A 27830-nucleotide genomic window follows, 5' to 3' on the forward strand; every position below is an offset into this window, starting at 1 on the left:
AAACTCGGCTGCCCGGATCATTACCTGTACCAAATCGTCTGACCACATCACCCCCATCCTCATCCAACTTCACTGGCTCCCTGTTCAGCACCGGATTGACTACAAAAACCTTCTGCTTACATACAAAGCCCTCAACAACCTCACCCCCACCTATCTCTCAAACCTCCTCCAGGAATACACCCCCTCCTGCTCCCTGCGCTCATCCTCAGCCGGACTCCTGACTGTCCCCACCTCCCGCCTTAGCACCATGGGAGCCAGGGCTTTTAGCTGCACCGCGCCCAGGCTCTGGAACTCTCTGCCTCCACACATCAAACAGTCTGACTCCATCACGACATTCAAATCCCACCTCAAAACCCACCTGTTTAAACTGGCCTACTCACTCTAACCTGCTATCACAGATCCCCCTCTCACTCCGTCACTCCACTCTCTTGTCTTGCCTGTTCTATGCTTTTATGCTGCTGTATTGCCTTGTCGGTTTGATTAAATTGTTTTTGTTTTAGCTGTTTTAACTTTTAAATGTACAGTAAGGCGACCTTGGGTGTCCTGTAAGGCGCCTCGAAATAAAACGTATTATTATTATTATCTAAGTTTTTTGTGCCCCATCACTTTTGTACATATAAAAACGCCACTGCGTGGGGGGCCCGTTTTTGGTTGTGTTTCCACTTAGGGTAGTACCGGCTAGCGGGTACTATTTCACAGTTTTTCTGGCCCCATAAAATCGAGGTTCTTTCCGGGCCAACAACCAGGCTGAGTCGGGCTGAGTATGCTAAACTAGAGAGAGAATCGCTGGCAAGGGGGCTACAACTACAACGAGATGAACATATTTGACCGTGATTTAATTGTAATACACGTTTCAAAATGATGCCGAAGTAAAAACACACTGATACCGGTTAGTAAAAACCATGAATTAATGCTTTGACAAGTCTGCAGACAGACGGCAGGCGAAAAACCCTTTAAAATGCGTGTTGTCTAAATGGAGATTGGCAGTATATGCTCCGACCGTCCACACTCACAACAACGGCCTACAGACATAAATAAACCAGCGACTGTATTCTCCATGACACAGGCAGTCTGTGGTTTGTACTTGTTTAACTGTTGTCTAGTTTCTGAACAGATATGAGGAGCTGTGAGCTCTGAGGGCTAACAGCTAACGGCAGATGTTGTTTTTCTGTAGTTCTCATTGAAGATGACGTCACGGCTCCGCCTACACTGCGTTACTATAGTTACTGCCCCAGTTCATAAACTGTAATGGAAACGCTGCATAAAGTCAGCCAGTCCTAACAAGGCCTAACGAGGACTAGCCATACCGAGCGAGTCCGAGTGAGGCAGTGTAGTGGAAATGCGCCATTAGAGATAAATTAAATTATGCTAACGCCACAAACACTTAATACGAAGTCAGACAGGGTGTGCGTGTGTGTGTGTGTGTGTGTGACCTAGCATCACTATCCTTGTGGGGACCAAAAGTTGTTTACACAATCACGTGTGGGGACTCAACTCCCTCATGGGGACATAAGGGAGGTCCCCATGAGGGGAATCATTAATTTTAGGGTGAAGACTTGGTTAGGGTTTTTGGGAACACGCAGCGTGATGCACGGATTCTCGGGTCAATATTTTTTGTTAAAAACTCCTGTAGTAAAACCAATAAAAGTTTATAAAAGCCCTGTTTGGTCTGTGTTCAATTTTTTTTAAGAAAATGCAATAAAAGGGATAAAAGAGAGCAGCGGCTGAAGTACAAAGTGTATGCGGCGGGGTTAAAACTTGTACTCCTGCCCCCCCGAGGGGGTCTCCCCCGGTGGGGTGTCCGAGGCTGCGTCCCAAAACATCTGGCTAAAAGAACCGAGGTTGACTTTGTTTAAAATCGGCATGCAGGTAAAATTAGTGTTAAAAAATGATAAATAAATACTTAAAAAACTGCTTTTAAAAATAAGTGCTGGTAATAAAAATCTCATCAACCCAAATGTTAAAATATGTAAAATATAAAAAAAATATAAAATATAAAATACGGGTTAGTAGGCACAAGGGGAGGGAAAATATCCTAAAATAAAGTCAACCAAGTGTCCCTAAAAGTGTTTAAAACCCAGGCCGAGGTCTAGGGAGGTGGTGCAGGTGAGACATGGGACACGCCTCAGATGATGTTTTAAAAAATACTTTATTAAGGGCTTATTTGAGGGTTTTTTGGAGCATGGATGTATAATAAGAACAGTTCAGGATACAGACCGGTCTGGATGTTCTCCCACAGTATGCGGATGTGCAGGTCTCTGTCGGAGCTTCACTGCTCGTGGTTGAACCCGAGCGCGTGCAGCAGCTCGGGTTGTCCGTGCTGTGATACAGGCAGCCCTGCCGGTCCAGAGACACCGTCTGGGAGTAGCCCCGATGCCCCACGTACGAGTAGCAGCTGCAAGAAACACAAGATTTAAACTCTCCTATCATGCTAAATCAACTTTTTCATGTCCTTTGTACATAGATATGTGTCCCCGGTGCGTCAGGGAACTCACAAAGTGTCAGAAAATAAAACCCTCTCTCTTTTCCTCCGTACCCAAATCTCTAAAAACGGGGCTACAACGGAGCTGATCCAGATTTGCGTCCGATATGACGTAATATCTGAAATGTGGGCGGGCTTTACACCCACGGCCCAATCAGAAACGTTGCTATCAGAAACAATGCGTGACAGTTTTGGACGTAATATGGTCTTTGTTTACATTAGCAAGCATGGCTAACACTCACAGCTAACCTGTACTGGAGAGAGCATGTGTAAAAAAGCAGGAAATACAAAAAAAGGATGCCTCAAAATAGTACAATAGGAGACCTTTAAGATTCATAATCTGTTTTCGTGCAAAGTAGTAGTCTGACTGGATGTTGAAGAAGAAAGAAACAAAGCAGCTGTTGTTCAATGGAGGTCAAAGGAGGTCAAAGGAGGTCAAGGGTCAAATTCACGTTCTTAGACTTTTCCTCAGAGGTGGGAGAAGTACTCAGATTTAGTAGTTGAGTAAAAGTAGAAGTACCAGAGTGTAGGAATACTCTGTTACGGTAAAAGTCCTGCATTCAAAATGTTCCTCAAGTTAAACTAGAAAAGCATTATCATCAAAATATAGTGAAAGTAGCGACAGTAAAAGTAGTCATTGTGCAGACTGGTCCATTTCAGAATAATATATATGATATGCTTTAGAATGATTGATCATGAAAGTGTTCTCAAAGCTGGTGAAGGTGCAGCTAGTTTGAATGAATTTGTATAATAATAATACATTTTATTTTTAGGCGCCTTTCATGACACCCAAGGACACCGTACTATTTAAAAAAAAACTAAAATAAAAAAAAAACTAAATTAAAATAAATAAAATAAAAGCTAATAGGCAACAGAACATGATAAAAAAAACACAAACAGGAAATCATGGAGGAGACAGTCAAGTGGACACACATGGGACATATAATGGGGGCACTACAGTGAGTAAGCAGATTTGAACAGGTGGGTTTTTAATTGGGATTTGAATATGGTGGTTGTGTCTGACATTTGTCTGACATTTCCCATCTATTTACCTTTATTTTTGTATCATTTATTTTGTACATACTTCTGATAATTGTGTATATAACTGACTGTTTTGCACTCTGGTTAGACCCTCCTTAATTTCGTTACACTGTGCTTGCATTTTGTAATAACAATAAAGTAATCTAATCTAAAAAACAGTAAACGTTATCAGCTTCAAGCTACCCTGTATACTGCAAGGTGGCTTGTGAATTTACTCCAGGTGGAACTAAAGTCTGCTTTAACACTTGATTATATTTCACATCATTCATCCTGATCTGTAAAGTAACTAAAGGTATAAATTAAATGTAGTAGTAAAAGTAGCAAAAAATGGCACTTAAGTACAGACCCATTTTCAAACCGTCTGTTCAGGGAGGAGGACATGTTTCACCAGCTGCTCTTAAACAGGGACCATAACACAGCGTTGTGAAATATAGCTATGAATCTCCAGATGTGTAAAGAGATATCCTTTATGTATTGAGAAAATATTCCTACTTATGCCCAATTCACTATTTGAAAAGCCTCTTGGATCAGCTGTGAAATGCATCGTCACAAAGTTATATAACAAGCCTCAACAGTTCTTCCTCCACTCCCTCTTGGCAAACTGCCACTGGGAGGTGGAATCACACGGTAAGAGAAGAGTTTCCATTTCCCGGAAATCAAAGCTGAAGTTTGTCTGAGCGACAGCAGAGCAGCTGCCGAGACAAGTCTCTGTTTCTCTGAAGAAACACTCAACTGAATCCAGCAGCTTCTTCTCAACAACACAGCAGGACTCTGCAAACACTGGTGAGTTCACTACAGACACATCACTGACTGAACATTTAGTCAAAGTTGGATTAAAATCTGAATCCGACTGTATTACATCCATTTGACCATATAAAGAATATTACACAATACAAATGTGTCGGTTAAGATAAAAACCTCAACATTTACATTAGCAACAGCCACAAAACAACTGCAATGTAAACTCTGGTTAAGTTAGGTTAGAGAGCATACAGCCTGTGACTGCCCGTTTGGCATTGCACAAGCGCGAGATGGTCCGCCATATTGCACAGCTACATACGGCAACCCTAATAGGACATTAGACGTCTAGACGTCTGCCCGATTTGCATTGCGCATGCGCGAGTCATAAACGTCTCAAATATCTATACAACAATATTTTATTTTATTTGAAATAAAATGAAAGACATTCACAGTTAATGTAATTAGATTTGGTTGGTTGCTATTTGGGTTCTATTTCGTCCCTACTGACCGCCAGAGGCGGTGCTTTAAGCACTGGATATGTCCATCGCGCGCATGCGCAGCTCGAGTACCAATAACAACAAAGTCACCTGTGACCCACGTGACACCGGCTATATCAGCCGGTGTCGTCAGAGGATCTGTTCCTTTCATCTTCTCGCTGCGCGAGGATACCGTGGCTACATTTTTGTAGCCTACAGCGTTCAGGTTTGAACGTTTGATCTGAGGGATTTCTCTGCAAGCAGCTGGCCGTGTGCAGCTTCGCGACTGACAGTCGGAGCTACGGGTCGTTAACACGTCCTCCAGGAGCTGTGGCCGGCTGTACAGAGCCTCGACAGACAGGTTTGTGTCAGCTTGTTGCTGGTGATGGCTGTGTCCCCGCACCCTCTCCCAGCCCAGTTGTCCTGATTGCCGTCTTATTTTTTGTTTGGCTTATACTTTCTGGTGACGACAGTGTTCCCGCTTCCTCTCCCATAAAGTTGCCCTTATGCTCTTTTGAAAGTTCTGCTTGTGGCGTTGTGCCCGAGCTATCATTAGCATTTGAATCCCAGCTTTGGCTGTGTCCCTCATTCAATTTACTATGGAAAGCCCAGCGTGTCATACTTTAAACCCGTTTTTCGTTTAGATGCAGAGAGTAAGGTAGCCCTCACTCCTGGTAGACGCCAAACGGCCTCGTTTTTCCGTTAAGCAGGTAGCCGGTGAAGGCTGTGTTCCCGCACCCGCTCCCGGTTACGCTGCATCTGGCATTCGTCTCTAACTCAACCAGTGAAGGCAGTTCTCGCCCCCGCTCCTGGTAGACGCCAAACTGCCTTGTTTCTCCGTTAAGCAGGTAGCTGCATGCCTCGGGCGCTCAGAGTGGCTAGAATTACTGAGGTGGAACGTCTGGCAGCAGCCAACAGACACCTCTCCTTGTCACATCCTCCTCCAGATCAATTCGGCCGTTCCCGGCAACATGAGGGAGCGATGGCTATGTGTGCTCCCCCCAATAGAAGGACTAGAAACAGGCTGTCCTCTAAAGTGGATCGGCTAGCTGCCGATAGTGGCATGATGAAGTCGGTTGGCGCCCCTCCTTCGGTTGGCGCCCCTCCTTCGGTTGGCGCCCCTCCTTCGGTTGGCGCACCTCTGTATGAGGACGCCTTGTCGCTGGTACAGACTCATCGCCAGGTTTCGCTGGCCCAGTCACCACTAACTGAGGCATGTAGGAGAGTCCTCCGTAGCGTACCAGTCGAGCCAGGGGAGCTGTTTAGGTCTGCTGCCCTGGAGATACTGGAGCGTGCCGCCCAACCTAGGCAGACCAGGCAGCAGCACTTGGGTCTTCGCAGACCTGTGCCCGCTCCCAGCAGGCCCAGGGGCCGCTCTAGCAGCCGCACTCAGCCGCCGGATTACAGGGGTGGTCTGCAGAGGTCTTAGCGGCCCACTCAACCGCCTCCCAATGACTTTTGTGTCCCAGGTCGCCCGCCTTCTAGGCGGCCTCGTGCCCCAGAGCCTTACCGGAGCCCCCCAAGAGGTTCCAGGGTCCGGGGGGCTGGGCCCTCAAATCCCGGGGGTGGTCGTCGGCTGCTTTCCCAGCAGCAGCTCAGTTACTGGGCGGTCTGTACTTTCGTCCCTTGGGTAGTTTTCACCTTAACCAAGGGGTACGGACCGCAGCTCCGGCCCCTAGCCTTCGGCTGGGTCTAATTGACAGTCGTCAGCGATCCGGCAGGAGCCCTAGCTCTGGGCCAAGAGTTGTCCGTCCTTCTGTCCAAGGACGCAATCAAGCCAGTAAGACCCTCTGCTTAGCCAGGGGGTTCTACTCGGCGTACTTTCTCGTGAGCAAGAAAGTCGGAATCAACAGATTCATGAAGGTGCTGCCATTCTATATGCTGACCACTGCATATGCACAGGTGGAGTGGTTCTCAACCGTGGACTTGAGGGATGCCTACTTCCACGTGGGCCGGGCAAGAGGGTGCCTTATATTCAGTTCCTTCCTGCCCTTGGGCAGACTGGCAGCTGCCTCGGCCGCTGGGCCCTTAGGCCCGCTGTCGTTGCGCCCCATGCAGATGTGGCTGAACAGCCTTCACTTGGACGCCAAGTGGCACAGGCACAGGGAAGTCAGGGATGTCGCAGCATTGCCTCCACTCTCTGTCACGCTGGAGGGGCAGGGGCTATCTCCTGGTAGGCGTGCCCATGGGCGCCATCCCATCCCGCCAGGAGACCATCACCATTGGTGCATGTCTCTCAGGGTGGGGTGCAGTGCGGCAGGGCAGGACCGTTCAGGGTCAGCGGTCTGCCCAGGAGAGTGCGCGGCAGGTCAACGTGCTAGAGCTTCGGGCTGTGCAGCTTGCACTCACGCACTTTCTACCCCAACTGGGGCGTCTTCTGGCACATTCTCCAGTTGTCATCAGGTCAATGTTGCCACTCCCCATTCTTTGGGCGTGGTCCTTTTGCCGAGCTCTGCTGCTTCCAGTGGTGAGCAAGGGCTTGGATTCTTCATGACATTGTTGGTATAAGTCATCCAGTGCTTAAAGCACCGCCTCTGGCGGTCAGTAGGGACGAAATTGAACGATAGTTACGGCTGTAACTACGGGTCTATGAGTCCCGGATGACCGCCAGAGTTCCCTGTCACTCAGAATTCTTGTGTGCTCGCGAGAAGATTCTGGGAACAGATTCTCTGACGACACCGGCTGCTATAACCGGTGTCACGTTGGTCACAGGTGACTTTGTTGTTATTGGTACTCGAGCTGCGCATGCGCGCGATGGACATATCCAGTGCTTAAAGCACCGCCTCTGGCGGTCATCCGGCACTCATAGAACCGTAGTTACAGCCGTAACTATCGTTGCTGTGTGTAGCTGTCCAATATGGCGCACAATCTCGAGCATGCGCAATGCAAATCAGGTAGTCACATAGCCAAAGCTAGCATTAGCTTATACTTATTTTCATATTTCCTGTATTTGAAAACATCTTTATAATTGACTCTATTAAACAAAGTAGAATCTAAATAGTAGATTTGTTCTGGACCGTCCAAAGCAAGGGATCTGGTGTTATGTTACAAGTGTTGCTTATAAAAAGGCATGACAATTACATATTTCATCTTATATCATTTGTACACACTGAGGTAAGTATCCTTGAGATTTGAACCTGTTTCTGTAGTAACTGCTGTCTGCCTTTTGAAGCTGATAACGTGTACTGTTTTTTAACAACTAGTATTAACTTCAGTGATGCTCAGCGGGAGGTTTCACTCCTCTGTTCAACAATAGCAAAATCCCCCAACAGCATTAGAGCTTACACATTGTGTTTCTTGTAATTCGTACCGACAAGAAACCTAAATGTGTTTGGTTGTCATTGGTCTACGTATGCAGTTTCTAACATAAAATGTTGGGGTAGTTTACATTTTCGGGTTTATAGTAGGACCAGGGGCGGATCTAGACAAATATTCATGGGGTGGCAAGAGGGTGGCAGGAGAATTTCAGGGGTGGCATCCCCTGGCAGAAGTATATGCTGATTTAATCGCAGTCATATCAACAATGTTAACTTGGAAAGCCACAATATTGATATTTTAACTCAATAACATTAGATGACATTATTGTGGCACATCAGTAAAGCCTTACATATACATATATAAGGTGGCAGACATAATTTAATGAATTTTAACTGAATAATAACTGAATGAGTTGGTTTCACTCTTAGACCAGCAGGGGTACCAATCTATGCAGACTGCTGCAATAAGTACATTAATGAACTGTCTCATCGATGTTTGTCTGTATGAATATGATAATATTAACAATCATATTATTCCTATTAGCTGTCAATCACTGTTATGATTCACATATTCAGTGTTATTATTAAAGTTAATGATGAATGTTCCTCAAGATGCTTGCTCACCCAAGTGAAAGAGTTGACATGCTGAAAACCCAACCTGCGGGGGACTGAGGGGATTCTCCCCCAGGAGATTTTTTGAAATACTAACAAAATACACATTCTGGTACTCTCTTGAGAAGAAAAATAAATAAATCTATTACTACATATTTAAAAAAATGAATGCCATTTTAGTTTTTTGTGACTTTGTTCTGAAAGCTGAACCTGCTGCTCCTCACAGAGAGAAGACGGAAGAGGCTGTGTGAATTACTTTACATTGTGGATAAGGGTTGATAGCCCCCATTGTTCTGTGTGTCAAAATGAAAGACAGCCCACACACCTATCAATCATCAAACGGTGGGGTCTTATTTCATTACGTGTTGATTTCTATCAACACGTAATATTGTATCGATGTATATAGAGATGTACTACAGCAAAAGTATTCTCCGTCGGGACTTCCTGCAACAACACCACGCCGTTATCGTGATTCTGATTGGCCAGAAGACATTATCAAAGATGTTCTATTAAGAACACGATCACTACGTGACAAAAGTTTTCAAAACCGTTTCTAGTCTTCGGTATTTCCAGACAAGTGGCTACTGAAATCAATCTTACGAACTGCTGTCTGTGCAATTTACTCCGCGTGAGTTGGCTGACTTTATTTTGCTTACTTTAACATCATTTTCATGGTGGGGCTAAGACATTTCTTGGTATGGCTGTAGCCTACCCCAGCCATACCCTGACCGCAAATACCTCATTCCTTCCGTCTACTTGGATCCGAAATGCTTCTCGTTTTGAGCTGTCCCCCGTTCAAATGAAATCGCCGCCAATCATATTTCCACGCTCGCGCCAGGGGAGGAGGGGTTACAAGGCTCACGTCTTGTGCTGCATTCACTTGCACTCGGACATTAGAGATTTTCTCTCATAAATGTCCGATGAGCCACAACTTTTCTTTCAAAACAAAGCTGCCAAATGGGGTGGCAGCTGGGGTTGCAGGGCCTTTTTCTGAGATGGCAGCTGCCACCCCGTGATACCCCGTAGAACCGGCACTGAGTAGGACTCTATGAACTGGCAAAGAGAGAATATGTAAAACAGTTGTGTTTTTTTCAAACTCTTGTCCCCAGAGACATGTCTGCTGCCAGCTGTTTGCTGACTGAAGATCAGTTTCTGTGCTCCATCTGTCTGGATGTATTCACTGATCCAGTCACCATACCATGTGGACACAACTTCTGCAAACCCTGCATCTCTGAACACTGGGATAGAAATGTCCAGTTAAAGTGTCCCAACTGTAATAAGCTCTTCTGCAAAAGACCTGAGCTGCTGGTTAACACGTTCATCTCTGAGATGGCTGATCAGTTCAGACAGTCAGCTCAACAGAAAGCCAGCAGCAGCAGCTCAGAGCAACACGTTTTCAAACCAGGAGAAGTTCCCTGTGACGTATGCACTGGAACTAGACTGAAGGCCCTGAAGTCCTGCCTGGTGTGTCTGGAGTCCTACTGTGAGACTCACCTGGAGCCTCACCTGACAAGAGCAGGCCTGAAGAAACATCAGCTGATCGACCCTGTGGAGAACCTGGAAAGCAGGATGTGTGTGAAGCACGATAAACTGCTGGAGCTGTTCTGTCAGACCGACCAGGTGTGTATCTGCATGCTCTGCACTGTTTTAGACCACAAGACACATGATGTTGTTCCTCTGAAAGAAGAATATGAAGGAAAGAAGGCTGAGCTGGGGAAGACAGAGGCTGAAATTCAGCAGATGATCCAGAAGAGACGACTGAAGATCCAGGAGATGAATCGCTCAGTGGAGCTCAGTAAGGAAGGAGCAGACAGAGAGATAGCAGATGGTGTTCAGGTCTTCACCGCTCTGAAGGAGTCTGTTGAGAGAAGCCAGGCCGAGCTCATGGACACCATCAAAGAGAAGCAGAGAGAGACAGAGGAACAGGCTGAAGGCTTCATCAAAGAGCTGGAACAGGAGATCTATGAGCTGAAGAAGAGAAGCTCTGAGGTGGAGCAGCTCTCACGCTCTGAAGACCAGCTCCACCTCCTCCAAAGCTTCACGTCCCTGAACGCTGCTCCACCCACCAAGAACTGGACAGAAGTCAGGGTCCGTCCACCTTCACATGAGGGGACTGTGGGGAGAGCTGTGACTCAGCTGGAGGAGACGCTCAGTAAACAGATGAAGAAGCTGCTCGAGGTGGAGCTGAAGAGGGTCCAGCAGGATGAGGTGGAGGTGACTCTTGATCCTGATACAGCACATCCTGAACTCATCCTGTCTGATGAAGGAAAACAAGTGAAACATGGTGATGTGAGGAAGAATCTCCCAAACAATCCAGAGAGATTTGATTATTGTGCTTGTGTTTTAGCAAAGCAGAGTTTCTCTTCAGGAAGATTATATTACGAGATTCACGTTGAAGGGAAGACTCAGTGGGAGTTAGGAGTGGCCAGAGAGTCGATCAACAGGAAGGGAATCATCACACTGACTCCTCAGGATGGTTACTGGACGATATGGTTGAGGAATGAAAATGAGTACATAGCTCTTGCTGGTCCTGCAGTCCGTCTCTCTCTAAAGTCTCAGCCTGAGAAGGTGGGGGTGTTTGTGGATTATGAGGAGGGTCTGGTCTCCTTTTATGATGTTGATGCTGCAGCTCTGATCTACTCCTTCACTGGCTGCTCCTTCACTGAGAAACTTTACCCATACTTTAGTCCCAGTCTTAATTATGGTGGTAAAAACTCTGTTCCTCTGATCATCTCTCCTGTCAATCACACTGAGTAGAACAACCATTTGATTTGCTTCAGAAAGAGTCACTCTCACTAAATGTAATAAATGTATTCAACTGGGGAAGTACATTGTACACACTGTTAATTATTCAGAATCTGATCACTTATGGTTCACCTTGATGAGACGCATAAAAACACATAAAATACTGATGAGTATGTTCTAATGTACTCTAGTTTATTCTACGGATTGCACTCCCTGCCGTCATGACTTGAAGTGATCAGAAAACTATTTACTCAGAAACTTTTGCCACTTCTTTATATGTCAGGGGGACAAGAAAAGTATTTATTGTCTCAGAATTGTGTGTTCAAAAAGTGATTCATACTTGCAGACATTACTAGTGGAAGTAATGCAGTCCTTTTTCATTAGTAAAATACTGTATATACACATATATTTTATAATTTTCAATTGAGGGGAAAATGATGGGTCTCTCTGGTGTGGTTTAAAGGGGAAGTTCAGGATTCATTATTGAATTACAGTATATTGGTACAAAATGTATTGACAGTTACTTAGAAAATCAACAATATCTGATCATAAACATTAGGCTGCAGTGGTTTAACAAACCAGGGAAATTAAAATGTCACATCTCAGCTGTCTGTTGTGTTAATTGTATTTCGTCCACCTCTCTGCACACTGCTTGTAAAGTTTGAACAAAGCCTCAATGGATTAAAAAAAAAGGAACAAAGAATGTTATTTTTTTTAAATGTACTAACTGAAGTACAGTTTTCACTAGTTCTCAACTTAGGGAAAGTAGCAGAGATGGGGACTCGAGTCTGCGACTCGGACTCGAGTCGCACTTAAGTCGCACACACAGAGACTTCAGACTTGACTTGGACTCGTGACCAAAAGACTTCAGACTCGACTTGGACTCGTGTGTTGGGACTCGTGAACAATCATTGTGTTTTCTATTTTTGGCGTATTAAAGGTGGGGTCGGTACATTTGAGAGAAACCGGCTTGAGATCGCTAGAATTTGAAAATACACAACCGGAGATAATCTGCTAGAGGCTGCTACTTCCTTATAGAGCCCGCCTCCTCCAACACACACGAACGCGCACATGACCAATGATGGCACGAGAGAAATGTGTGCCCAGATGGAAGGCTGACAGGCAGGCAGGCCATCCAGTTACTTTAGCCGGGCTCATTACGCAGACGTGCGCGCCTCTGTTACTACCTCGTAGTAACACAATAGCGACCGGCGGCACACCTGCGGCTGTACCGCTTGTAATTAGGTTCAACTACAACAACTTCGAACAAAACGCCGGCGGCACCAACAAAAGGAGCGCACACTGCAAAGTCTGCAATATCAAAATCAAGGATGCTGGCGCAACAACGTCCAATTTCATCAGGCACTTGAAAACTCACCCGGAGAGGTCAGTCACATTAACGCATGGACGGTTAGCAAACATGTTTAGCTCAGCATCAGCTGTGTAATGTTAGCTTAGCTTGCTACTAGCTTTGTAACTGAATATTTGAAAAGATTAGTGAATTGCTTGTCACACTTGTTTGAGTTGAGTGGCGTTGACATCCAACTCTTGACATGACATAAAAAAGGTCGGTAACGTTAATCATTACCCGCTTTTAAGTACTTTTAACAGTTTCCCTGCGGGGGATTAATAAAGTATTTGTGATACTGATTTCTGATTCTGAAGTGTTTTGCTTATAAGTTGTTTGCATTTAGCTAAAGTGTGATGTTTTTCCTCATATTGCATCATATAACAAGCAACTAATCAGTACTGATACTGTATGCTAATAGATATAGGAGTGATAATAACACAGTAAATGCTTTGAATTTCTTAGATATAGCCGTGCAGTATTCTTAACAGACTGGATAGCAGCAGACAATAGAAGGCTTATTACAACCAGAAGAGACATGAGACTTTTATTCGTTAGAGACTTGAGACTTGACTTGGACTCGTGACCAAAGACTTGAGACTTGATCAAGTCTCACCCCACAAAGACTTGAGACTTGACTTGGACTCGTGACCAAAGACTTGAGACTTGACTTGGACTTGCAAAAAAAGACTTGTGAACATCTCTGGAAAGTAGCTTAAAGAAATGTACTTAACTATTTCCATTTCTACTGAACTACATTTGTCTGATAGATGTGGTTCTTCTGAAGCTTTATAAACTATTTAAAACCCTCTTGGATCAGCTGATCATAGATATTAAGATTGCTGTATATGTTTGTTAGAGATAAGGCCATCAACTGGTTAGCTTAGCTTAGCATAAAGACTGGAAACAGGGGAAGACAAAGCCAGCCTATCCAAAGATAACAAAATCCACCTATCAGCAGCTCTGAATCCAGTTTGTTTAATCCATACCGAATCAGAGGAGTAAAAACATCAATAAGACGTTTAACAGGGGATTATGGGTCGGGCTATTTTTTGACTGGGACCAAAACAAGTTGCCAAATTGTTTTTAGGTTTCAGTTTTCGTACAGAGATATATTAAGTACACTTAAATGTGTATTTTGTCATTTTTTGGAAAAAGCCTAGCTCACTATTTCCCCCTTTTCATAGTATATATGCTAAACTAAGCTAATCTAAGTGTCTGATGGCTGCAGCCTGTGTCAGTGAGAATGGTCTGACTGGTTGGACTGCTTCTAATGATTATTATCTCAGTCTTCACCTTGAACACACTCCAGCACTGCCTGTACAGGTGAAACTAACTGACTGCAAATGCCCGTCTGACTGGGAGATAAATAAAGGGTTTTTTAAATATCAAAATTGCATGAAATATGCTTGTAAAGTCTATTTTATTAATGCCCTGTTTATAAGATGGAGCTTATCATTTGAAATGTCATTATTTTAAAGAGGTGGATGGTGAATAATATTACTATTAAAAATGTTTAACTTACATCATGACTTTGTTTTTATTACAGTACACGTTTTCTGAAATGTTATCTTTAAATCTACTAACGCATACAGAAACAGCAGAGAAATGTGTACACTGGTTAAAGCCAGGATCACATTCTTGTTTTATTGTTGACTTATTGGAGTCAAAGGTTTTTACAGAGGGGAGTTTTGATATGGGTTTGAACGTATGAACAAACCACTCAGAGTACAGATGGGAGTGAAACTCATTTTGATAACATTGAAAAAAAAAATCCCTTCTGTTGTGAATTTACATTTTGCAGTACATAGGTAATTAAGTTTAAAAAAATAGTAACTAATTCTTATGACCACTTTTTGTATTAGATTCTAATTTAATCTGGCATTATTTAATGATAACATAGTAAGGAATCAAAATAGCCCTACCTTTCAAAACCGTCAACCAATAGTGATGTACCTTCACCTGTTAGCGACACAATGCTTGAATAGCACGTGCTCTAATAGGGAGTTGGCTCAAGGAATAAGAGGTTAAAATAAGGGCAGTGTCTGAAAGATTCAATACAACCTGTCTGCACTGAGTAAACTAAAATATGCTATGAGACAGTGAACAAATGTGCAATCTCATAGTACGTCCCAACACACAGATATCTGTCTAAGAATACCTCAGTTGTACTGTGTGAATGAGGTCAAAGGTTATATTTCAATGTGTGTTCATTGAATTATACTGGAAGTAGTGTTTCAGGTTGTTTCTGTGCTGAATGACAAAGTAATTGACTTAACAACTGAGTATTTGCACTTGTGAGGGATCTTAAAGACTGTTAGATAGATCTTTAATGTTGTCATTGTACAGGTACAACAAAATTACAATGAACTCAAGGTGCCAACACGCAACAACAAGACAATATAAAAACAACAAGACAATATAAAAACAACAAGACAATATAAAACAACAAGACACTATAAAAACAATAAATGGGACTTAAATAGACATGATAGGGAATATGTTGGTATATGCCTTACTGACTTTGACCTTTAAAAAACGAGAGCACAAAAAAGCCTCACTGACATTGAACTGTCTGACTGACTGAGTGCAAGTAGTGGAAGAAGTATTAAAGAGGCACTGTTATGCTTTTGGGGTTTCCCCTTTCCTGTAGTGTGTTCTGGAGGTTTATGTGCATGTGAATGGTCTGCAAAATAATACATATTACGATAAAAATACTTGGATCTTGTACTTGAGTAAAAGTAGAAGTACTCAGAACTCTTTCAAGTCATTGATTTTATATTAAACACTATTTATTACCAAAGGAACTATTAGCCAATGGGAATATAATTGATGATATATTTTCCAATACAGATGTTCTGTGATCGTGTTCTGTGAACTTGAAACTGAGTGTTTCTATAGTTTAGTCATGATACTTTTTGTTAAGTGGAAAAAGAGCAATTGGATCCCATTGAGTTTGTGTTTGTAAAAGTCCAATAGTTGCAGAATCTGAGTTAATATACATAGCTAGACAATTTCAATTTGATGCAAATGTATACTTCTACTTTACGGAGTAAGATCAGGGCCACAGGTGAAATTAAATATTTAAGAAGATCTGAAAAAAAGTGATGTTTTTTTCTGAATTTATTTGGGGCAATTGAAATCTGTCAAAAAGTGTAACTCTTTAAAAAACGAAAATCTGAATTTGTAGGGGGAAAAAATCACATCATACAACAATGTATTCCAACTTTCTTTCTCAAAACAAAAAAAAATCACTTTTGGTGAGATCTTAAAAAAATATTTCAGTTGTGGCACTAATCATCTTCCGTACTATTCCAAATATTATACATAACACTCACTTAAATACAAAATCAGCAAATGATTGATGATGCTTTTTAATGGTTTCTTTTTTTAACTAAGCTCCAGTTTTACCACCTGTGAAATTAAAGTAAAGAACAGCTGCATGCACCAATAACATGATATATACCTTTTAGTAAGTTACGTTTATGTTGATGCTGACCTTTGAAACACTCACACTAAAAAGCAGTGATTTGAGTTTATACATAAGAGATTCTGCAGCTTTTCACCTCTTCTTCACACCTTTCATCAAACTTAGGTAGTAGAATACAAAAAATCAGGAATCAATCTTACACACATGACTGTCTGTGTCATGGCGAATACAGTCGCTGGTTTATTTATGTCTGTAGGCCAGTTGTTGTGAGTGTCGACGGACGGAGGATATACTGCGTTAGCTTAGCCCAGCGTTTCTCAAAGTGTGGGGCGCGCCCCACTGGTGGGGCGCAGAGATGTGATAGGTGGGTCGCGGAATTTTTTTTTTTTTTTCACATTTATTTATTATTTATACACTGGTGGAATATCAAAACAACGCCCGGGGTGCAAAACGTATCAATGAAAAGCGACCCTCTACCACACAAAACAACACCTGTAGATAACCCAATTTGTGTTCTTTGAAATTGAAAAGGATATTGCATTGTGTTTGTTACTTTCGTTGCAGTTGTATGTCTTAAGTGTAATTTGGCATGCTTTTATTTTGAAGGCAAGTTTACGCTGTTGACAGTTGTTGTTGCTATGGAAACAATAAACGTTTCACAGCGGGCGGAACTTGTCATAAAGTCCGCGATAATAAAGCCCACCCATTTAGAGGGAAGATATGATTGGTCAATTGTACTGTCATTTAACATTACTCTCGTTCAGTTACTATAGCTGGCCCTCTGTGAATTCATAGCTGGATGTCCAATCAGCTCCTGTCTTCACAGACTCGCAGAGAGGAGCTTCTTTCATTTAACCCTTCACATTCAAACAGAAACTGAATAGGCAGATTCAAAGGATTTATTTCTTTGGAAATGTTATTTTAAATACAATTTAATCAAGTTATTTTTGGTAAAACTATTGACAAATATTACTAAAAACATATTTAAAAAAAAATATATAAAGAAAAATATAATTTGTTTTAATGTTTTTAAATATTATTTTGTAGAATCTCTTAGGCCCTCAGAGACAGGCTCGCCACTGGTAAAAATCTCTCATACACACGTGTGAAACGCTCTCACAGACACACACAACAGCGTTGCAGTCGGGAAGAAAAGCAATGTGGAGCGAGAGAGCGAGAGAGCAAGAGAGAGAGCACACCTTTATCTATTTAATAAAGTTGTACAAAATAAAGTAAGAAATCATTCCAATGTGTACTATAGGACAGTAAAAAGTTTAAAAGGGGAGTGATTAGTCAAATATGCATAAATAAAAAGAAAGAATGCTAACTAGGTAACATAAGATAAGAATAAACAAGTTTAAATGATTTGTTGTGATCATATTCTAAAGATGTTTGGATTATTGAAAAGTATACAGCTCCCTTTCATCCGAGTGTTGAGAGCTGTATCCATAAATTCATGTTGGGCTCAAAGTAGGGCTGCTCGATTATGGCAAAGATCATAATCTCGATTATTTGGGTCAATAATTGATATCACGATTATTAAAAACGATTAACCATTTACTTTGAAAAACATCAATTTATTGAAGAAAATAATTTGAAAAGTATGTTTTTAACAGTTGATTACCCTGAACTTTAAGTATAATTCAACTGAAAAACCTATTTAAAAAATAAATAAAATCGTTTTATTTCGATTATGTTGTTTTCATAATCGTTGCAAGCCAAAATCGTAATTGCGATTAAAATACGATTTAATTGAGCAGCCCTAGCTCAAAGTGCACCAGCTTGATGCATTCAACTTCAACATTTAAAAAAAATCTTCCTGGGGGTGCATGCCCCCGGACCCTCGAGGATGTGACGTCCACCACCAAATAAAGCAGGTTAAAATAATTAAATTGCATACATTTTATTTTAGTAAACACTGAAAATGGGTCCCACAGACCCAAACAGCACTCAAAGGTTAAAGGTAGCATATAATAATGTTAAAATGTGCTAAATATATACACTGCAAAAAAACAAAAAAGAGGAGTATAAGTAGCTCACGACTTGTTTTATTTTTTTAAAGTAACCCTCATCCTAAAAAAAGTTGGAGACCCCTGTTATAGAACGATACATTTGACAATTGTAAGCTTGGCCTACCATTTTATTGGAGCGATGAGGAACAGGTGGGGCTTGAAAAGGCCCACCTGTGGGGAATGACAGAAAAAGTTTGAGAACCACTGGCTTAGCCGATCTCCATTCAGAAAACACGCATTTTAAAAGGTGCTTCGCCTGCTGTCTGTCTGCAGACTTGTCAAAGCATTAATTCATGGTTTTTACTAACCGGCATGATTTTGAAACGTGTATGACAATTAAATCACGGTCAAATATGTTCATCTTGTTGTAGTTGTAGCCCCTTGGCCAGCGCTGCTTGTTTGAATGATGCGAGTAAACACAGCTGACAGCCGCGGTGAAACTCGAGCGTTTAGAGCGATGCAATAAGAGCGATTAGGTGTGAATGGAGCATTAGGTAGTAGAATTTAAATTCAGGGACATTTTCTGAAGTACAAAAGTGTTTATAAGTGCACAAACTACAACGTACACTTCATCGAACATGTTTGAAGATTTATTATCAACACACTTTCTCAGACTGTGCTATAAAGAGCTGGTTTGATGTTTAAAATGGCCCCATGTCCTCAGGGTTTCCTCACCACCTGTTGGAACAGAAGAAACACGTTAAAGGCGACAAGCACACTTTCCTTTGACCTGAAAGCAGATGAATGAAGGGAACCCAGCGTGTGTTTTCTTACCTTTCAACATTTGTACAGCGTGTTCAGTCTGCTGATGTCGTTCCTGCTCATCTGATTGGCCGTGTCGAACTCTACGTTGGCGTTTGGGATCGGCACCATGGTGGGCATATTGTTCCCGCTGAAGGCATATCTGGAAACATTTAGCGCACAGAAGCTTCATTATTATTAGATTGTATATATATTAAATATTTAGAAACCATTGAGACTCAAATGCTCCTCAAAATCTCACTTTTTCTCATCATTTATTTTTCATAATTAGATTTTTCTAAGATATTTTTTTTTCTTCTCAGAATTCAAACTTACCCGAAAATATTTAAATTCTTAATGTTACTCACCTGTCAATTAAAAACGGACCTTTTCAAAACATATTTTGCTGTTTTTTGGGTCCATAAAAGTACATATGCACTTATGCCGTCCTTACTGCAATTTGAGCCTCAGTTCTGTCTACAATTCATTGTTTTGGGTGAACTGTTCCTTTGAATGATATCCAATCAACCCTGTCTCCTAAATATTACGTTCCCACAGAACTAAACTGCATTCTCAATTACGTTAAGCAAGAAACGTATTTTCTCCCACCTTACGTTCGTTATGAACGTATCTTAAATACGTTTATTTTCTACATATCTTTGCCATTTATTGTCTTGCTTATAATAATGATAATAGTGATTTATAAATATCATTTTAGAGCACACATTTGAAATCAGTAGGCGAGGCTGTAATTTTGCCAGCTGTTACTCTCATGAGCGAGGCAGAACATAATAGTTTTAACATGCCAAACGTCGTTTATTGTGCCTCAAACGTTAAAACAAATCCAGTTACGTGTTTCTGTACTTCCTCTAAGAAGAAAGGACAGCAACAGAAGATCTCTGTGACGCCAGATGTGGTGTTGTTAATGCGATATGATATCCAAAAAAAAATTCAGTTTAGGATGGCCGAAGACACTACACTACCCATAATCCCCAGCTATCGTTTGGGACTACAGTCCCGTTGACAAACCCCATGATTAATCTTCAAGCTCTGTGATTGGATGTTGGAGTGGCAGTGCGCCAAGGTTACTCCGAGCTTCAAGCTCTTTGAAATAGAACGACTATTCAAAACTGGACTTGAACGCCCCCCCCCAGAACTACACATGCTGGCTATTGTGTTTCGCAACACATGTTCTCTATGGCACGTCTCTACTGGGAATTGTAGTTTTAAAAGACGTTTTCGTTTTTCCAAATTTAGAAGTTGACAGTATTAAACTGTGTACAGCCCTGGAGGTTTAGGCGATAGGAAACACATTGGTGTGTACACATTTAAAACATGTAATTACCACATGGGTGAAAATCGCTTGTATCCATAATCGGCAGCATTAATATATATTCTACTCCACTACAATTAGAGGTTAACCTGGTATTTTTACTCCACTACATTTACTTTAGTAACTCTGCAGATTCTGATTAATGATGTGAAATATAAACAACCCTTAAATCAGACTTTAGTTACACCTGAGTGAAATTCAGTGAAGGTGATTGTCAAGTGCCAACAATCAGGCGAGATATTTGATAGTTGGTGCTTGAGAAGACTAAATATTTATCTGCAGATCCGTTTAAAGCATATTCATTATTCGTTATTCTCTAATAGTTAATCAAAGACTGTATATTATGGCTATTTTGCACATCCCTTTCAAGATTTCAAGATTTTCTAAGGTTTATTGAAATATCATATACACAACTACGGTGTAGTTATGCAATGAATGAAAAACTTGGGTCACAGGTTCCTCAACAGTGCATTACAAGACATCTATCAAAGTGTGTATACTTCCACCATTACACTGTCGTATTCTGCACATTTCTTATACTATCTACATACATAAGATTATAATTAATGTGTATAATATCAGTTAAAATAAGTGCTTCAACATAGTTAACATTGCAGGAAAGTTGATTGTCAAGTTCCAAAACAAACCATGCAATTTAGACTTTGTCAGGCTTAATATTTATCTGTAGATAGATACCCCCAAAGCTTTTTTCCTATTTAAAAGAAGACCTTAACCTAAAGTATTCTTTAATGTTTAAATAAAGCCTTATTAGTTAGCACATCCTCCTATCAGGCACTAAGCTGTTTTATTCTAGATATCATTTGAGTATCTTCTTGATATTTTCTATTCTATATTTATATCATTGACCTTCTACTTTCCCACTATTTTGTATGTACTCTTAATATTTAAATGTTTTCATAAAATATAACACATTCAAAAGTGCTTTACAAAAATGAAAGACATTAAGAAAAAGGCATTTTAAACAGTCATTAAAAAGCAACACAATCTTCCTGCATTGCAATTACTCTAAACATGCAATAACGTGCTTTAACCAGTAGGTGGGTTGGGTTAAAAAGCTGTAAAGTTTACAGTGTTAACAAAATAAAATATACTGCTGTTTCCGGTTTAGTTTACGACGAATATTATTTTGTTATTGTTTTGATATTTGTAACACAAAAGCGCTGGAAAAACCCCACAGCAACACAGAAAAGATGGTCTTAACATGACCCAGCGGTCTAGTAGTTAATAAAAAACAATAATATCAAAACAAAATATGACTACTAACTTTATTGTGAAATTAAAACAGAACGGTAAAAGAATAGTTTCCGGTCTATTCTGAGCCCGATCTCTGTAGATAAATAAAGAACTACGACAGATGTGTAATATTTAATGCAGCCAAACCATTTATTACAATGCATTCATGTGATGACTTTCAAAGAGTAAAGCAAGCGCTGCTGAATAAAGTATGATTTTCTCTTTTACGAAACCTTTTTTTTTAATATGGAATGCAGTTGGAGGTCAACCAATCAAAGAGCTTGAGGACTGATCACGGGGTTTGTCAAGCTAAGCACATGGTGTAGTCCCAAACGATAGCTGAGGATTCTGGGTAGTGTAGTGTCTTCTGCCGTCCAAAAACTCAGAAAAAATCTTTGTTTCTCCGAATTGAAGGGGGAAAATACAAAAGAATTGTACACAATTCAAACCAATCAATGTTGTGTAATTAACAAGGATAATCTGGTGTTTTTTAGTCGATGAGTAGTGCAGATATCACTGTAAAATCAATCGACAGTAAGGAGAATACTTACTTCTGGGTGTAAAATTCTCCGTTATCCAATGGGAATGGACGCTCGTAATGCAATACAGGGGACATGATCATTATCTTTTAAATAACGTTAACTAAAGGGAACAATCTATTTGACACAGCTGAAGCTCTGGCCTTCCTTAAAAACTAACTAATTTAATAAAAATCACAGTTGCATTACACACAATGCACTGTTTTTTGAGAACACAAATTCGTAACGAATGTAATTTTTACATTCTGACGAAAAATAAAAATGATTATGAATACAAATAAAATAAAAGAAACCTCCCGTGAGTTACTACAAGCTATAAAGTAGATTTAAAAAAACGTTTTATAGAATAAAAGCTCACTGCGGGACGTTGTAGAAATGCGTGTGTGCACCACGACAAAGGAGCCTCATTCACTTTACATTGGGGTTGTTTGCGTGGTGCCGACACGTAAATGTAACAAAGTTCGTGACTCCACCACGCATTGTGGTGTTAAGGAGTCGTGGTGGTGTCACGCATTCTGGTGAGATCAGGTTGCATTTAGCTGACAATCTCTCCGGTTTTTTTTTTTTCAAGCTAAGGACCCAAAATCTGCGTTTCTCTAACAGGGCTGGAATAGAGGATATGAGGGATGTCTAAAATGCATGAACCGTTTGGTATTTTGAGCAAAACACATAGACATGTTTTTTATATATTTCTATACATCTGAGACCTATAATATATGCCTAAGAATAGTATGATAGGAGACCTTTAAGAATCTGAATCAGGTTTTTTGCCAAGTAGGTTTACCCGCCCTCCGACTGGATGTTCAGGAAGTCTCTCTGGCTCGTGCGTCTGACGAAGCCAATGCAGGAAACATCGTGGAAGGAAGTCAGGCCGCGCTCGATGATGGAGCGCTCACGAGAAGCTGAGGGGAAAGAAACAAAGCAGCTGTGGGTCAATGGAAGTCAAAGGTCACATTCAGGTTCCTAGACTTTTCCTCAGAGGTGGGAGAAGTACTCAGATCTGTACTTGAGTAAAAGTAGAAGTACCAGAGTGTAGGAATACTCAATAAAAGTCCTGCATTCAAAATGTGACTCAAGTAAAAGTAGAAAAGTATTATCATCAACATATAGTTAAAGTAGCAAAAGTAAAAGTACTCATTGTGAAGATTGGTCCATTTCAGATTAATATATATGATATGTTTTATAATTATTGATCATTAAAGTGTTCTCAAAGGTGCAGCTAGTTTGAATGACTTTGTATACTGCAGGGTAGCTTGTGGATTTACTCCAGGTGGAACTAAAGTCTGATTTAACACTTGATTATATCTCACATCATTCATCCAGATCTGTAACTAAAGATATTAAATAAATGTTAAAAGTACAAAGCAGCAAAAAAAATGGCACTTAATAACAGACTGTTAAACGTGATTTAAACCTGAGAGCAGGATTAGCGTTTTTTCCTGTCCATCATATGTTATAGTCTATAGTCCTCTCCTATTGGCCGGTCTCGACGGGGGTGGGTCTTCCTCCCGGGTTCGTTCCTCTGTTATTAATATCGTATCTAATAACAGGATTTATACGTTGTGTGTTTATTGTATAACTCCACAAGCCTTTACTCCTCATATTTCCTACAAGACCCATTTTCAAGCCGTCTGTTCAGGGAGGAGGAAGTGTTTCACCAGCTGCTCTTAAACAGGGACCATAACACAGTGTTGTGAAATATAGCTATACATCTCCGGATGTGTAAAGAGATGTCCTTTATGTATTGAGAAAATACTCCTACTTATGCTCAATACACTATTTGAAAAGCCTCTTGGATCAGCTGTAAAATGCATCGTCACAAAGTTAGATAACAAGCCTCAACAGTTCTTCCTCCACTTCCTCTTGGCAAACTGCCACTGGGAGGTGGGACCACACTGTAAGAGAAGAGTTTCCATTTCCCAGAAATCAAAGCTGAGGTTTGTCTGAGCGACAGCAGAGCAGCTGCCGAGACAAGTTTCTGTTTCTCTGAAGAAACACTCAACTGAATCCAACAGCTTCTTCTCCACAACACAGCAGGACTCTGCAAACACTGGTGAGTTCATTACAGACACATCACTGACTAAACATTTGGTCAAAGTTGGATTAAAATCAGAATCTGACTTTATTACATCCATTTGACCATATAAAGAATATTACACAATATAAATGTGTCGGTTATAAACACCTCAACATTTACATTAGCAACAGCCACAAAACAACTGCAATGTAAACTCTGGTTAAGTTAGGTTAGAGAGCATACAGCCAAAGCTAGCATTAGCTTGTAGTTATTTTCATATTTACTGTATTTGAAAGCATCTTTATAATTGACTCTATTAAACAAAGTAGAATCTAAATAGTAGATTTGTTCTGGACTCTCCAAAGCAAGGGATCTGGTGTTGTGTTACAAGTGTTGCTTATAAAAAAGGCATGACAATTACATATTTTATTTTATATCATTTGTACACACTGTGGTTAGTAGCCTTGAGCTTTGAACCTGTTTCTGTAGTAACTGCTGTCTGCCTTTTGAAGCTGATAACTAGTATTAACTTCAGTGATGCTCAGCAGGAGGTTTCACTCCTCTGTTCAACAACGGCAAAATCTCCCAACAGTATTAGAGCTTACACATTGTGTTTCTTAGAGTTTAAACTGAATGCTGCTATGACTTTCCAGATGTAGTTATAATATTAACAAACAGAGAGATTTGTTTAACATTTAACAATAACAGTGAACTGCAAATCTTTCACCCTCCGCATAATCATGATACATCAGCAGAGTTCAGTATCACCATCTATGTGACTTATAGCAAACAGATACAAGAGATTCAATCATATATACATTACAGTTTTTGTTTGTCCCCAGAGAGACATGTCTGCTGCCAGCTGCCTACTGACTGAAGATCAGTTTCTGTGCTCCATCTGTCTGGATGTGTTCACTGATCCAGTCACCATACCATGTGGACACAACTTCTGTAAAGCCTGCATCTCTGAACACTGGGATACTAATGTCTCCTCTTGGTGTCCTAACTGTAAAAAGTTATTCCACACAAGGCCTGAGCTGCTGGTCAATACTTTCATCTCTGAGATGGCTGCTCAGTTCAGACAGTCAGCTCAACAGAAAGCCAGCAGCAGCAGCTCAGAGCAACAAGTTGTCAAACCAGGAGAAGTTCCCTGTGACGCCTGCACTGGAACCAGACTGAAGGCCCTGAAGTCCTGCCTGGTGTGTCTGGCCTCCTACTGTGAGACTCACCTGGAGCCTCACCTGACAAGAGCAGGCCTGAAGAAACATCAGCTGATTGACCCTGAGGAGAACCTCGAAAGCAGGATGTGTGTGAAGCACGATAAACTGCTGGAGCTGTTCTGTAAGACCGACCAGGTGTGTGTCTGCATGCTCTGCACTGTTTTAGACCACAAGACACATGATGTTGTTCCTCTGAAAGAAGGATATGAAGGAAAGAAGGCTGAGCTGGGGAAGACGGAGGCTGAAATTCAGCAGATGATCCACAAGAGACGATTGAAGATTCAGGAGATGAATCGCTCAGTGGAGCTCAGTAAGGAAGGAGCAGACAGAGAGATAGCAGATGGTGTTCAGGTCTTCACCGCTCTGAAGGAGTCTGTTGAGAGAAGCCAGGCCGAACTCATGGACACCATCAAAACAGGCTGAAGGCTTCATCAAAGAGGCTTCATCAAAGAGCTGGAACAGGAAGTCTCTGAGCTGAAGAAGAGAAGCTCTGAGGTGGAGCAGCTCTCACGCTCTGAAGACCAGCTCCACCTCCTCCAAAGCTTCACGTCCCTGAGCGCTGCTCCCCCCACCAAGAACTGGACAGAAGTCAGGGTCCGTCCACCTTCATATGAGGGGACTGTGAGGAGAGCTGCGACTCAGCTGGAGGAGACACTCAGGAAACAGATGAAGAAGCTGCTTGAGGTGGAGCTGAAGAGGGTCCAGCAGTCTGAGGTGGAGGTGACTCTTGATCCTGATGCAGCACAACCATGGCTCATCCTGTCTGATGATGGAAAACAAGTGAAAGGTGGTGATGTGAGGAAGAATCTCCCAAACAATCCAGAGAGATTTGATCAGTGTCCTTGTGTTTTAGCAAAGCAGAGTTTCTCTTCAGGAAGATTTTATTGCGAGGTTCAGGTTAAAGGGAAGACTGAGTGGGATTTAGGAGTGGTCAGAGAGTCGATCAACAGGAAGGGAATCATCAAAGTGACTCCTCAGAAAGGTTACTGGATGATAATGTTGAGGAATGAAAATGAGTACATAGCTCTTGCTGTTCCTCGAGTCGGTCTCTCTCTGAAGTCTCAACCTCAGAAGGTGGGTGTGTTTGTGGATTATGAGGAGGGTCTGGTCTCCTTTTATAATGTTGATGCTGCAGCTTTGATCTACTCCTTCACTGGCTGCTGCTTCAAAGAGAAACTCTACCCATACTTTAGTCCCTGTCTTAATGAAGGTGGTAAAAACTCTGCCCCTCTGATCATCTCTCCTGTCAATCACACCGAGTAGAACAACCATTTGATTTTCTACAGAAAGAGTCACTCTCACTAAATGTAATAAATGTATTCAACTGGGGAAGTACATTGTACACACTGTTAATTATTCAGAATCTGATCACATATGGTTCACCTCGATGAGACGCATAACAACTCATAGAATACTGATGAGTATGTTCTAATGTACTCTAGTTTATTCTACGGATTGCACTCCCTGCCGTCATGACTTGAAGTGATCAGAACACTATTTACTCAGAAATAAACTTTTGCCACTTCTTTATATGTCAGGGGGACAAGAAAAGTATTTATTGTCTCAGAATTGTGTGTTCAAAAAGTGTTTCATACTTGCACACATTACTAGTGGAAGTAATGCACTCCTTTTTCATTTATAAAATACTGTATATATACATATATTTTATAATTTTCAAGTGAGGGAAAATGATGGGTCTCTGGTGTGTTTTAAAGGCGAAGTTCAGGATTCATTATTGAATTATAGTATGTTGGTACAAAATGTATTGACAGTTACTTTGAAAATCAAAAATGTCTGGTCATTAAACATTAGGCTGCAGTGGTTTCACAAACGAGGGAAATTAAAATGTCACATCTCAGCTGTCTGTTGTGTTAATTGTATTTCGTCCACCTCTCTGCACACTGCTTGTAAAGTTTGAACAAAGCCTCAATGGATTAAAAAAAAAGGAACAAAAATGTTATTTTTTGTGTGTTTTTTAATTTACTTACTGAAGTACAGTTTTCACTAGTTCCCAATTTAGGGAGAGTAGCTTTTTTATACCATTTTTATATTTCCACTTAACTACATTTTTCTAATATATTTGGTTCTTCTGAAGCTTTATAAACTATTTAAAACCCTCTTGGATCAGCTGATCCTAGATATTAAGATTGCTGTTGTATATGTTTGTTAGAAATAAGGCCATCAACTGGTTAGCTTAGCTTAGCTTAGCTTAGCATAAAGACTGGAAACAGGGGAAGACAAAGCCAGCCTGTCCAAAGGTAACTCAATCCACCTATCAGCAGCTCTGAATCCAGTTTGTTTAATCCATACCGAATCAGAGGAGTAAAAACATCAATAAGACGTTTACCAGAGGATTATGGGTCGGGCTATTTCTTGACTGGGATCAAAACAAGTTGCCAAATTGTTTTTACATTTCAGTTTTTGTACAGTATATTAAGACTTTGTACATATTAAGTACAGTTAAATGTGTATTTTGTCACTCACTATTTTCCCCTTTTCATAGTGTATATGCTAAACTAAGCTAATCTAAGTGTTTGATGGCTGCAGCCTGTGTCAGTATGAGCGGTCTGACTGGTTGGACT

At 41.1% G+C, this 27830-nt stretch overlaps 2 protein-coding genes across 2 annotated transcripts; both read left to right on the forward strand.

The window, feature by feature from the left end:
* Window positions 1-4160: 4160 nt before the first annotated feature.
* On the forward strand, window positions 4161-14185 carry LOC117448149 (E3 ubiquitin-protein ligase TRIM21-like). The gene is made up of 2 exons (XM_034085296.2): window positions 4161-4306; window positions 9719-14185. The coding sequence occupies exon 2, from the start codon at window positions 9723-9725 to the stop codon at window positions 11364-11366; it is 1644 nt and encodes a 547-aa protein (XP_033941187.1). The 5' UTR covers window positions 4161-4306; window positions 9719-9722; the 3' UTR covers window positions 11367-14185.
* A 9769-nt stretch (window positions 14186-23954) lies between these two features.
* Window positions 23955-27208, forward strand: LOC117448152 (E3 ubiquitin/ISG15 ligase TRIM25-like). Its single transcript, XM_071203392.1, has 2 exons — window positions 23955-24064; window positions 24871-27208. The coding sequence occupies exon 2, from the start codon at window positions 24877-24879 to the stop codon at window positions 25669-25671; it is 795 nt and encodes a 264-aa protein (XP_071059493.1). The 5' UTR covers window positions 23955-24064; window positions 24871-24876; the 3' UTR covers window positions 25672-27208.
* The last annotated feature ends 622 nt before the right edge of the window (window positions 27209-27830 follow it).

Source organism: Pseudochaenichthys georgianus, chromosome 6, assembly GCF_902827115.2.
Source record: "Pseudochaenichthys georgianus chromosome 6, fPseGeo1.2, whole genome shotgun sequence".
Lineage (NCBI taxonomy): Eukaryota > Metazoa > Chordata > Actinopteri > Perciformes > Channichthyidae > Pseudochaenichthys > Pseudochaenichthys georgianus.

What these genes read in the sequence shown, in the direction of transcription:
- LOC117448149 (XM_034085296.2), top strand. Translation starts at nt 9,723, where the DNA reads ATGTCTGCTGCCAGCTGTTTGCTGACTGAAGATCAGTTTCTGTGCTCC.
- LOC117448152 (XM_071203392.1), top strand. Translation starts at nt 24,877, where the DNA reads ATGTCTGCTGCCAGCTGCCTACTGACTGAAGATCAGTTTCTGTGCTCC.